Raw genomic sequence first — 13952 nt, 5'->3', positions numbered from 1 at the left:
ATTCCACTTACACTATTTGTTAGATTACAGATACTTTAGTTCATGTGGTTATAACAATTCAATAGATTACAGTAATTTGAAAAAAAATGCGCTGCAATTATTCACTTCTAAGACTATAAGCATGACAACTTTAAAATGATATTGTGTATTTTTTAGGGCAAAAAAATTAATTACATTTAAACTAAGAAATATGCACCAGTGTTTGGAATTGCCATAGTAAATCAACTTCTTTGATTTGGCAAGTGAAAAAGCAAAACAGAATCACAAAATACATGTTGTTAATTTTTATTACAACTCAGCTTTAATTCTAATACTGATATATTGATTTTCAGACAAAATGAACATCTGAAAATGGTACTGATGTCAGTGGGACTGAAGTGGCAAATAGAGAAGTCCTGTATGTGCAAATAAAGAATTTGACATGCTTTAATTCCAAACTTTGGACAGCATCACACTTTCATGATGAACTTAAACACTGTCAATCTATCTATTCTTGTGACACCAGGCACTAGTAGGATGTGATCTGATTGTCTCTGCTTTCTCTTTGATAAACAATATAGACTGAGTTTATGAAAGTATCCAGAGTAAGACATTCCTGATGTTCTGATGTAAATTAATTCCAAATTTCAATAGACTTGAACATAGCAAGCTAATGGATATTAGCCTCTTTTCCAAGGATAAAAAGAGGAAAATATAGCCCTAAAATGAAACACAAATAATGGATTAAGAGCTCCTAACAGACAAGTTCAAGTATCCCATGTTATATTTCAGTAGTGGACATATCTTTTCAACCATTTTTTCCACCAAGCTGATACATTATTTACTGCTGTAAGACAATACTTAGTGACTTAGAACCCCATATGTAACCTCAGGATTACTATGGAAACCAGAAACTAGGTATATATCAAGCTTGCATGCCTCAATATCATGGGGCAGAGAAGATTAATTCATTCCACTTCTATCTCAATGATCTCATACAGAAATAATTTCTCGGTATATGTGGTTTCTCCTTTGCACTTGCTATCATTTTAAGAATGCAAAACATATTGTATATAAGCAACTAAGAAAGACTAACACACATACAGCACCTTGAAATCACTACTTTCATCACCAAGGAGATCTAAGCAAAGAACTCAACCCTTGTCCTGGTTTCAGCTGGGATAGAGTTAATTTGCTTCCTAGTAGCTGGTACAGTGCTGTGTTTTGGATTTTGTATGAAATACTGTTGATAACACATTGATGTTTTAGTTGTTGCTGAGCACTGCTTACACTAAGTCAAAGACTTTTAGCTTCTCACTCCACCCTGCCAGCGAGGAGGCTGGGGGTGCAAAAGATGTTGGGAGGGGACACAACCGGGACAGCTGACCCAAACTGGCTGAAGGGATATTCCATACCATATGATGCCATGCTCAGTATTTAAACTAGGGGGAAAGCTGGCCAGGGGGCCACTGCTTGGGAAACAGATTAGGCATTGGCTGGTCAGTGGTGACCAATTGCTTTTAATTCACAGCAATTGTTTTTCTTGGGTTTTATTTCTCTTTTTATTATTTTCCCTTTCATTACAATTTATTATCATTATATTTCAATTATTAAACTGTTATTATCTCAAGCCATGAGTGTTCTTACTCCCAATTCTCTCCCCCATCCCACTGGAGGGGGTGAAATGAGTGAGTAGCCGTGTGGTGCTTAGTTGCTGGCTGGGCTTAAACCACGACAACCCTCGTTATGAGTTGCAATCTCATTGCATTCAGTGGAGATCGACTAACTGGTCCAATCATCTGAGAGGAAAAAAAGCTTTATCAAATCATGATTGTTAACTGAAAGTTAATTAATAATAACAAAAAACTACTATTGTTTTTCTGTAATTGCGTATGAAGTGTAGAGGTATTTTTATACACCCAAACCTTGAGCTGGAACATAATTTTAAGACTTGCCTAGATAAGGAAATTCATAAGCATACAGAAGATACTAATGCTCATCAGCTGTGTAATAATCATAGAATTGATAATCCAGTAATTAAAAGTGCAATATTTTACCATGCATACAGTTTATTAAAGCTGTCTACTCATTATGTTAACTTCATTTTGGAATTCTGGAACTCATTTAGAACATTTACACACATTTCAAATTGTTTAGAATGGAAGAGAGAAAACAATGTACCAATGGAATTAAATTAAAGCCAGTGAGGCTTCTAACTGCAGTTTCTGCAGAGAATTTAGCAGATTCTCTCTGTAGACATTTTTTGAATTAATTTTTTTTCCAACTTCATCAACAAAAAGAAGCATAAGCATAATGATCACATATTTCCCCCTATTTGTTTAGGTTTTCCAAATAGAAGCTATGTTTTGTTACAGTTATAATACTGCTAACTATCCGTCCTTCAGAAACCAGAACAGTTTTTTCAGGTGTGTTCTTTAAAATTCACAAAATGAATATTTGAATGAAATTGAAGCTGAATTACACCAAAGGTTCCTCTAAAATACAAAAGTGCCACCTCTGCTTTTTCAATTCCTCTCTATTACTGCAAATTTCAGCAAGGAATAAAGTTCTCTCCCTTGGAAAATAATGATTCAGGATTATGATTCTAGTTTGGAGACTGGTAAACCTTTGACCAATGCTCTATTAGTAATACAATCATTTTTCAGCTCACCACCAATATTACTTTCCCAATGAACAAGGACACATTAGGATAAATGGACTAGAGATCACCGAGAGGTGTTTATGATAGTTGCAGAGCTCCGAGTCATCTAATATTGTTTTGTTCCAGTTTCATCTTGGATTATTTACAGAAAAAATCTTCATCAGCTGCTAAAGTCCAAAATCAGGAACACAAACAGCCAATGCTGCTAAGTGTAAGTACTTATCTTTCCTCTTCAGACAGTCAGGTTGGCCAAACCCTGATTTCTATCAGCATGAGAGACTCTCATTACAACAAGCTCTCTACTTGATAAAACTTGCCAGAATACCTTTAAGGAAGTCAATGTTTAAAACAAGAGGAGTATACATATATTTCATTAGTTGCCTAAAGTCCAACGCTAACAGAATTAATATGCTGTACTACCACTTTAATTTTGATGAAATCATATGATCTTTCAGATTGCCAATCTGATGACTAAGAAGCTTTTGATTTTATAATATGAACAGATTATGATTAAGTCTACATAGTAATTGTAACACACCACCTTCCTCAGCTGTATCTTGAGGCTTGGATTTTAAAGTGAAGATCTTTCTCAGTTTACAGTTAGCTGAAATAATAATTCCATCCAACGACCGGAAGCCAGCTCCTCTGAATATTTCACTGGTGAATGCTACCAAGTCAATACACATATTGCACCACTAGAAAAGAGAAACAGTCCTCTTTAATAAAATGCGAACACTAATCATTGCAGAAGAGTATTAGTGTATCGTTCTCTATCAATGAAGTCTCTGTGGAGTATTCGATTCTCACAGGCTGTGATTCACAATGCATAACATTTTGATATTAAAAAAGATATTGCTGTATTTGCACTTAAAACAATTATTTATACAAGCAAATCAGTACATATGACCCAGTGACTGCCAGCCCAAGTGAGCTCCATTACTTAGCATATCCCAATATATTTCACAGCTAACTTGTGAGAAAATGTATTTATTGAAGGTTTCTAGGGAAAAAAGTTTCGGCAGCTTAAGTGCTCCAAAGGCTATAGTTGGAGATTCTTTGATTATTTCTTTCTGAGATTCATAAAAAGCAGAACGTCTCCAAAGCTTGCATCCCTTCCACACTGAAAACTATCAGGCAAATTTCTGGCATGGTCAAGACCCCGGTGTATCATAAAATCTTAAAACTACTTTTTGTTTACAATAAATTTTATCCACCCCTGATAAGACATTTCCAAAAGACAAATCAGATAATGAGAACTGCCTAGGTTGTGAAAGATACTACTTAAATACATGTTTTAATTCTCATTAAATGATTATTCCATTTGTTTCAGGAAATGCTGTTAAAACACTAACATCAATGTGCTACACTCTCCTGCACTATTCCAGTAGCTCTAAATTCTCTCAGTTTCATTTTTTTCCAATTAATTCAACACTTGTGTATTTCTGTTTTTAATACAGAAATGAACACTTACAGGTATCTACTTTGCATGGGAATCGTATTACAATTCCATTAGCCTCTAGAAAAACAGGTTTCATAGAAAAGTAGTTTCATATAAAACAATACCACAAGCAGAAGAACTAACAAAGTATGTTTTCTCGTGGCTTTATCTTTTCCATTTTGAGTCTCTGGTGTTTAAAAACACATGTGCTCATAGCTCTAGTATTCCTAACAATTATTCTCCTCATAGATTCTGAACATCTAGTGAGGGATGAGCTGATGCTAACACATCTTCTGTAACCAGGAAATAAACAGAGATGGCCTTGATGAGAAATGCAACCATTTTCATTAAGTTTGCAGAACTGCAATATATCTGATATGATTACTCACGTGTAAATGTAGTTGACCAATGGGTTTGAGTTTTATTTACTAAGACATAATGATTGCACATACCTCATTTCCTTGTAAAGTCAAGTAAAAGTAGTAGTTTCTAAATGCCAAATAGTAAATATTTTTTGAGAAAAAATTTAAGTGCCTACCTTACTATTCAGCCTCTGTCTGAAATTTTGGAAGGAAAGGGATACTTGTTTTGAAAACACCAAGCAATGGAATGCAAAATGCAGTATTTATAATTATAACTGATATTTCTATTACTGAAGTTGAAAAATAGCATCATTTGTAAGAACAGAATACAGGAAGCTAGCATATGAAAATGTGAAGTATGTTCTACTGATAGAACAAACAACATATAAAATCCTTATTCACAACCAATCATGAGGATAATAACAATCAGCTTGTGTATACCCTAAGTTAAACTATCAGAGTCAGGCAAAAGATCTATCTCATCACTGAAAGCAGTATACTTCCTCCTTTAAGTAAAAGCAACAATAAAAAGGCAGGTAACCATTTAGAAGATGACAAATACATATTCAGATATACTAAGAAATACAGACCTACTCTTTAAGGTTGGTCAAGCATTAAGGTTATTAAAATGTTTTGTCATTATAACTGATCAGAGCATTTAGACAGATCTCTGATTAATATTTTATTATTTAAATTAAGATACATAACTGAAGTTTATATTCTGCTTGAATTTAACGTGGTGTACATTAATGCATAGTTTAATCCTGAAACATTTGTGCTAGCCTGACACCAAGACCAACTAACTAAAATTATACTCAAAAAATAATTTCATTTCAGTGGATCTTGAATTAACAGCAACTTCAGTGGTATGATCTGATGCATATATTATTTGAATAAAATCCAACCACTTCTTCCCACAATACAACCCCCCCAGAAATCTAGAATTATCACTGCTGCCTTCACCTTAACTATCTTAAAAGAAGTCATAACTTCAGACGTTTTTGTGAAATATTCTCTCATGTCTAGCCTTAAATCCACAGCTGCTTACTACACTAAGTGTTATCTAGTTCTCTTAGTACATAGTTATATTTTAAAATATTTGAAATCTAAGTAATCTCATCTCCAAATGATACTCAAAAGCAGTATTTGAGATGTGAGTCTTTACAGGGTTATATGGTAACCATTAGGTTTTGTATCCTGAGAGCTATTAGCATTATGTTGTAGCTGGGTGTGGGAGAGGGGAACGGAGAGATGATGCCTATTGTTTTATTTGCATCAGTTTGACGTGTGCCTTGTTTTATATATACATATACATGTTATATATACACCAGAATCTGGAAGAACCTGAAGCACATGAAAGTAGCCATCAGCCACAGCCTACCTGCAGCTTCAGTGAACACAGTAAAAGGCCACTACAGGAAAAGGTACACATGAACAGGAGCACTACAATGAAGAATTATCTGGGACACAGAACTTTGGAGGGGCTGAATAGACAGAAGTAAGAGATAAACACATCACAAACAGCATAATCTTGGAAAAAGGGAATGAACTCCTACTGTTAAAAGAAGGGTAGAAGAGTAGTAGTATTAGGCAGTTCTGATACCGTTCAGCGGAAAGGACACACATGGTAATTTCAACACATCTATAAACTTGCATAAAACATTTCTGATAAAAAAGCATGCTCAACCACAGTTCAGGCAATATTCCCAAAGTACCTACTATTTTGCGCTTGATCGTAAACAGAGGAATTTTTGCATGCAGAGGGGTTACAGACAACTCCTTGTGGACCGTTGATAAATACAATCTTCTTTTAATATTTCCTAAATCAGTTACCCTATAAAAGAAAAAGCAGGAGACGATGGAACAGATCTTTGTCAATTCAATAATCCAGTATCTTTGGGCAATCACAAAAAACCTATTCATATGCAGAACCTTTGTCAGTGATAACAAATATGGAATTCAAGAATTACTTCTTTTACATGATAAGTAATGAGATTTCCTTCTCAAATTCAAACTTGGTGGCTATATTCCTGCATATATAAAATCACTTTACATGCTAATTTTATTTCAACAGTCTACATTCTTTGCTAGATTTCCATAGCCCTTCAGACTATGAAAGAATTCAATTTGTACGAACTGAGAAGCCAGTGGCCTTTAATAATCACACTTGCTTCTGCCCCTTAAGCTTGTGTTACCTTGGGACACACTGTCACCTGCTAACTAGAAAAACATTATTTGCTTTCTTTTCCTAAAAATGCCTCTGTCATTTTATATAGACTTTTTGTCAGCTTGAAGATAGACACAAGACATTTTCTGTCTGTTTTACTTCCTGAGCACATCTCTTCAAATGTGAATTGTAATACAGCAGTTTATTGCTCACTATTCAGGTCATCACACAATGACACCAAGGACACCGGATTTAAACATTTCTAATAGATTCAGACCACAGCCACGATAACAAAGATTAGGTTTCCTTTAAACTGATAAAGGGGCTCATTTTTATGCTCTGTTTCCTTCAAATCTATATTGGTTTTGGCTGGGCTAGAGTTAAATTTCTTCAGAGTAGCTCGCATGCTGCTATGTTTCACATCTGTGATGAAAACCGTGCTGATACCATAGGGCTGCTCCAGTGGCTGCTGAGCCGTGCCTACAGTCAGCGCCTTTCTGGTTCTCACACTGTCCCGCTAGAGAGCAGGCGGGGGGCAGACAGCGGGGGCAGCTGCCCCCCACCAACCCAGGGGACAACCTATATCACAGGATGCCACGCTCAGCAATAAAAGCTGTGCGGAAGGAAGAGGAAGGGGAGAAGTTCAGAGTGATGGTGTTTGTCTTCCCAAGTAACTTAGGCGTGATGAAGCCCTGCCGACGGGAAGCAGCAGATGCCTCATTTAGCTTTGGTTGCACATGCAGCTCTTGTTTTACCCGTTCAACTGTCTTGATCTCAACCAGGTATCAAGAGGTTTTGCACTTTCACCGCCCCTTAGTGCAGGGGGAGCGAGAGTGGCCATGTGCAGCTTTGCTGCCTACTGGGGTTAAACCGCAGCAGCAGCACAACTGCGATATTCCCCAGCAGCCCCACCTTATTATACTGGAAAACACACGTTACTTTAAAGGCTACAATCTGTATGGGGAAATAATGGTTAATTTGCCTATTATTTTTGAACGAGCCTATTTCTAACAGATGGGTATTACTCTGTAATCAGCAGCCCCTCCAAGAAGATGACAAATAATTACAAGAAACAACTTCCTGTCACTACTTAGTGTTCTTGAAAATAATTATTTATAATCATATTTAAATGCTGGGTTTTACTTTAAAATTGTGAGACTGCCCCATAGATTTATTTATTTATTTTTAAATTACTGAAAAATCTTTTTCATGAGTAAGGACTACCTGTAGCTTAAGTAACGCAATGTTGTCACCCAAAATTTACAGATTAAATACCCTGAAATGTTCTTAGGTTTCCTTAGGCCAGCTTAGGAGGGCATTAAATGGAGCAACTTACAGACTTTGGCTATTTTTGGCAGTTTGAGAGTTCAACCAAGGACAGTACAAACCACACTGCAAGTATGTAAACATCAAAAGATTCTACTAGTACGGGCTATAAAAACACAGAAGCACCTGCTAGTTTCTTGGTAATCATTAAGACCACCACGCAAAGCAAACAAAGCCCGTCAGCTTTGCAAAACTTGGTGATTCTTTCCTCTCCCTTACAGACAATTTATCTTTAATCTATTCACCCTCATAACATGGGTGGGCAAATCAAAAGAAAGTGGAAGAGTCTACTAGCTGTTTCATTTTGAAAGACTACCAGTTCTTCTCAATAAATCACATGCACTTTCAAAGGCAGCAAATTCACTACTGTGCCAGGGGAAGAACATTATATCCTCACCACTGCTATCGTTTGACATAGCAGATTTCACTATCAGCTGCATATATATTTATGGATGGATGAGTAATACCATCAAGTCCTTGGAAAGCAATTTAATCAGAAGATCTCAGTGTCTTACAATGCTAGCGTCCTGGGCTTGGTCTTACTTTTGAAGAAATATAGGCAAGATATAATTTGCCCAAGATAATGAGCAAATTAGCCACACAGCTAAGCCTGTGCCCCAGATCAAGGCTTAGTTTCATCCATCATTTTGCTTCTCATACACACTTTGATGAAAAAAATCTATAGATGTAGTTTTCAGAAACTCTCCACTCTATTCTAAATCTTGATGTTTAGAAGTGCTAAGAAATTGAGGCACCAAAGAACTCCAAAGGATTGGAGCAGTGGTTTCTTGAAACGCCCCTAGATCTCCTGGTTATGTGCAGAGCTAAGCAACCAGGTAGTTGCAGTAATCTAAGTGCTGAAACATAAAAATACTGTTCCTGCTGAAACTCAAACTGTGCAATTCTCAATGGAGAACGTTGCTTTAAATGATGCTATGACAGAGCAGTAGAAACCTAGACTTAAGTCACGCATATATCCAAATAACTGGCAATAAAAACTTAAGTTCACTTTAAAGTATTAGTTCAATACGTTTAAGTTTTATTATTTATTTTTATATGAATAGTTTTATCTTTCTCACTCCTGAAAAAAATTAGGTACCTTAGCAATAAAAAGGCCATTAGTAAATGTACAGCTCAGTTATACTCTGAAGTGCAATACTAAATGCATTCGTTTAGATAAAAATAGACACATTAATGTTAGACTGTCATATAAGTTTAAAGTAAGATGCTTTTTGTGATGCTATGCATGCTGTAAAGAAGCAGTAAACTTTAGATAATAATCACACTGAAAGAAGTTTACAATTTACTTCAGTAAATAAATTTTAAACAATAAAAATATTTATAACCTACAGGCAAAAGTAGGTGAAACATTCGAAGAACAGGCAAAATTGGAGAAAGAAGATGGGCTTAAAATTCTGTAAAATAATTTTTTTACTGGGAGAAGATAAATTATTTGGGAGTTGGTATAACTTTCAGACTTTTCAGTTACATTGCTTCTTATAAAATAAAAATAAAACAAGGGTCTGATGAAACTTTTCTAAAATAATTCAGACAGCAGGAGTTAGAACATTAGAAGACATAAAATGACTCACGTACTTGTGAAACTCACCCTTCTTTTTTTCTGTTATCAAAAAGCATGACCTATGTTAAACCTACAAAGAAACATCTGCAGCACACATCTTTATTTTCAAAAATGCATTTAAAAATCTATATAGGAGTTAATGTATTTTTATTATGTCTGTGCTTGAGTATTTATATCTAAGGGTCAGACATGTGATAGAAAAGTAATGAGACCACGTTGAGAAAAATGAGGCAGTCAACAAGAAAATCAACCTCATTTATAATAATATTCCTGTGATCAGCAGGTGCATAACTCTCCCAGCTATGGTCATTAAGTGCATTCATTTCACATTTAACATCTACATTTGCAAACCATTTGAAAGTAAAATTACCTTCCAATTCAATTTTCAATTTTATTTTATATCTTCAGCTTTGATTGACTATTCTCCTCACAATGGTAATTATAGTGAGATTGCAAGTAAATGGTAGCAACTACCCAAGAGCACAGATAAACTCATCTTCCCAGATTACTTATTCACTTTGCTTCTGTACGTATAATAATTTATAACCATTTGTTAATGTTCAATTCAAGGATTAACATGAACTTAAGAAAAATGATGCTGGACTGTTGAAGGGATGCTTCATTTATCAGGCTCACTTGTTCTTAAAATGAAAGTGTTTTTCTCATTTATAAAATGACTTAAACTGGAAATTCACTAAACATGAAAGCAGGTATTTCACTGATGTTGCTAAGCAAAGAGCAACTCCCATACAATTTATTATTAATGAAAATCTCTTTGTATCCTGGTCAAAATCCAGACAATCTTCTGCGAAAGCTTAACTATTAGTATGTTAGTATATTAGTACTTAGCAACTGTAGTGCCATTTTCTCCATAAAATGTACATGCTTCAGAAACATTAGATAGTATCATCATCTCCATTTTAAAGACAGAAAACCAAAGAAATACCAATGGTCAGTTTATTTGATATGCTCACAAATTCTTAAGTTTCCTTATTCAGGAGCAGTCTGTACTTCATGTACGTTTTACTTTATTCGCTGCTTATAAATTGGTCTCATAGGAGATACTATGGTATTGAACTGGCTGCCTGATCATCTAAGTCCAGAGCACTGTATTCTGCTCTCATAAAAACAGACTCAGTTATGTTGAAGATCAATCAAATCTCTACAAAATAAGAAATACGGAAAACTGATGTGTCAGCCAGACCTAGAGAACAAGTTGTGAAGAATCAGATTTTTATATACCTGAATTTTCTGTTCATAATGTTTTTTTGGAGAGAATTAAGGAAGAAACACAAAGTCCCCTTAAACAGTATCCATTAAAAGGCAGAAATACAGGTGGCAGGTGCAAAAAAGAATCATCAAATCTGGTTGCCAGAATAGAAAAACTTTCCAAATATGAGAAGTAACAAAGATATGGTGATTCCTGAGCTCTCCCTACAAGACAGACATACTTGCAATCAATTCTCCAGCTGAAAGAATGACCTGGTATTTTCACTGGTCAAGAATAATTTGTTCTGAAAATTTCATTGCTCTTTGAACTTCACATTTCAAAAATGATTCTGGAAGTGGTCATTAATATTCATAACACTGTAGAAACTTTTCTCAGTATTTTAACATCCTTTGTTTTGAAATGAGCTCATCTTTCTTTTATTTTCAGGTATTTAGTAAATTCTATTTTGAGGCATGGTTGTACGTTCCTCTGAAGCATGGCTAACTGTGCCAAATTGTTTAGAAAACCGTAATTCTAGAAAATAGTTTTTAATTTGTTCATTACGAAGTACTCTAATGAGTATTAATATGTGGAAAGTTTAGTGCCTACATTTCAAGAATCTAAACAAATTACCCTTATAATGCAGTTATTTATGCCTGCAACTAATTCTGTTGGCTCTTTTCTTTAGTTTATTGGCTGCTATTCTTTCCACTTCATTTTTCTTTCCATGAATTATCTATTCTAAAGGGACAATCTGTCCTTTTACATTTACAAAGACACAGGAAAAGGTTATGTTTGCACCTGCTCTGTGCAACAGTTCTCTTAAGTACAGCCATATTTCTCACATTTAAACCATTTATTCTAATTACTAAGAATTGCTAAGAAGTCTGCCCTTTAGAAAGACAAAAGTAAGTTTTCTTGCTAATACTGGATTATACATTTACTTTGGCATATGAAAATCCTAACAAACCCTAACAACCAGCCAAACAGGATTGTCTACTCCATGTTACTTAAATTGATCCACCAACCAAATACCCACCAACCATAATTAGTACTTTTCTTCTCTCTGAAGTCCTAGAAGACAGTAATTTATTCTGTAGTATCAGTTACCTAGCCCAGAATCTGACTCAAACCATCTCCTTTCTAGTTTGAAATGAAGTATGTTACTTGGATTATCATAGTCTGTGACTGAGTATACCTTCTTAGATCTAAATTTACTTGTCACTAAATATTCAGAAGAATGTAATAGTTTTATCTAAAATTAGAATTTTAGTTTATCTTTACAGTGAAAAAGCTGGGTTTTTTTACCCCAATAACCTTCAATTTCTAGGATGTAACAAAATCATTTTCATCAAGGTCTATGACATTAGAATCCCATGGCACTCTCCCTTTAAGAAACAGATTGATACAGTATTCCACTAAGTTAATTTTACCTCTGTTTTTGCTCTGATCTCTTTTTGAACTTAGTAAGAGAATGAAAGCATCTCAGGGTCAGAAGAGCAAGTGAAATGGTTTTGCCTAGCAATTTAAAATAGAACAAAAAATTCTCAATGTTAGTGGCAAGGTTTATGGAAAGATCATCAGCCGTACAGAGCTCACGGTGAAAGCCCGCCAATAAAGAGCTGACAAAACAATACAAAGAATCCTCATTCTGACCAACTATAGGGGATTTTTTTCCTCCTTAAAAGGATCATACACAGTTAAGGTAAGAATAAAGGCATGGAAAAAAGTTCCCATCTTTCCAATTTAAATTTGAAGTTTTTGCAGAATCTGCCTCTTTATTTGTATTATGGAGCATTTACTGCTACATGCAATCACCTGCCTGCTTAACTACCTTGCTTTACTCCACCACATCTGTAACAGTGCCATGCCCCACTCTTTGGCAGCTATGAACACAGGACAGCTTTCAGGGATCCAGACAGATCATGTCCTTTTCTTCAATGTCTTCACACCCTGTATACAGTCTCTCCAGAAAGGCAAGCTGAAATGTAAGTATCCACACCTCCTATCAAGAATAAATCTCAAACCAGATGAAACTTTGAGGCATTATCCCTGAATTATTATTTTTTTCCCATAAACTGAAGTCTTAATGTTATCCTTAAAATGGTAATTGCAAATATAAGAAAAAACCTATACGGAGACAGCTGCTGCATGAGGCTGGAAACCCTCAAGTCACTGTGAACCCCACTAACTCTGTTCTTGTACGCGATCACTACTGCTGCGTGCCAGATCACACCCATGCCCGCAGCATTCTTCATACAAACAACCCTTATTCCTTATCACTTTGAACTGAAAAAGAGAAGGAGTGGCTCCACCAATACTTCCCTTCCTTTCCTTAGAGGGGTGAAGATAAATACCTCGCTATGCAAATGCAACTATCTATAATTAAGGTGAGCAAATTAAAAAATGAGGTCTATTTAGACATGAACAGTCACATTAAGACAAACAGTAACAGTTTCCAATCGATCAAAAGGGTACTCTGAAGGGTTGACTCAAGTACATTTTCACACCACATTTGACAGTCTCCTTAAACCCTCAGTGTAATTGCAACTACAGGATATTCTAATTAACATACTTATTTTTTACTGTATCTTATTGAAGCATTAACTTGGCAGAAAGCTCATGGTTTGCTTTGCCACTGGAGTCTGAAAAGACCGGCCTCACAGTAACATTCAGAGAAGTGTAATCTCTTCTCTACCTACGTTGTTGACTAATCAAAACTTCTCTTGTCCTCCTTCAAGCAGCTCACAACCCTTATAGGCTATTCAGAATCTAAGATTTTATGTATTGGGCAGAATTAGATATCATGCTAGTCTTTTCTGTTTTAACTCTAGCAGGATGTGATTTATTTTTTTTTAACTTAAAACTTTCCCACAAGATAATACAAAACAGATTATCATCAAAATAACTGAAGATGACAACATTCAACTGTTTAGCCACCTGGATCTCCAGATGTGAGCAATTTTCTCAGTGTTTCAGTACCCTTATTCAGCCCCACCATCATCATTTCTTTCTCACCTTGGTAAATGTGTTCATTGACAAATTTCAAGCCCATAGTTTTTAAGAGAAGTTTTTTTCTTATAAAAATATGAGAAAGTTATTCTGATGTCTCCTGGTCTCCTGTTCCATAACTGAAGAAAAAGGAAACCACCCTCTTGAGAATGTTCTTGTTTCACAGCTACAAAATACCTGAGGAAGTTTTTTTCTATGCCTGATGTTTTATACT

General features: G+C 35.3%; 1 protein-coding gene across 2 annotated transcripts in view; it reads right to left on the bottom strand.

Moving 5' to 3' along the window:
- The window catches only part of CFAP20DC (CFAP20 domain containing), an 84224-nt gene that overhangs the window by 51689 nt on the left and 18583 nt on the right, over nucleotides 1-13952 (bottom strand). For both annotated transcript variants that reach the window (XM_056338295.1, XM_056338296.1), the window contains exons 6-7: nucleotides 6161-6275; nucleotides 3183-3336 (exon numbers count right to left, since the gene is read on the bottom strand). In XM_056338295.1, coding sequence (XP_056194270.1) covers nucleotides 3183-3336; nucleotides 6161-6275 — 269 coding nt within the window. The remainder of the gene's footprint in view (nucleotides 1-3182; nucleotides 3337-6160; nucleotides 6276-13952) is intronic.

The sequence above is a fragment of the Falco biarmicus genome, chromosome 4, assembly GCF_023638135.1.
Source record: "Falco biarmicus isolate bFalBia1 chromosome 4, bFalBia1.pri, whole genome shotgun sequence".
In the NCBI taxonomy this organism is placed as follows: Eukaryota; Metazoa; Chordata; class Aves; order Falconiformes; family Falconidae; genus Falco; species Falco biarmicus.
This window is presented reverse-complemented; position numbering and strand designations above follow the sequence as displayed.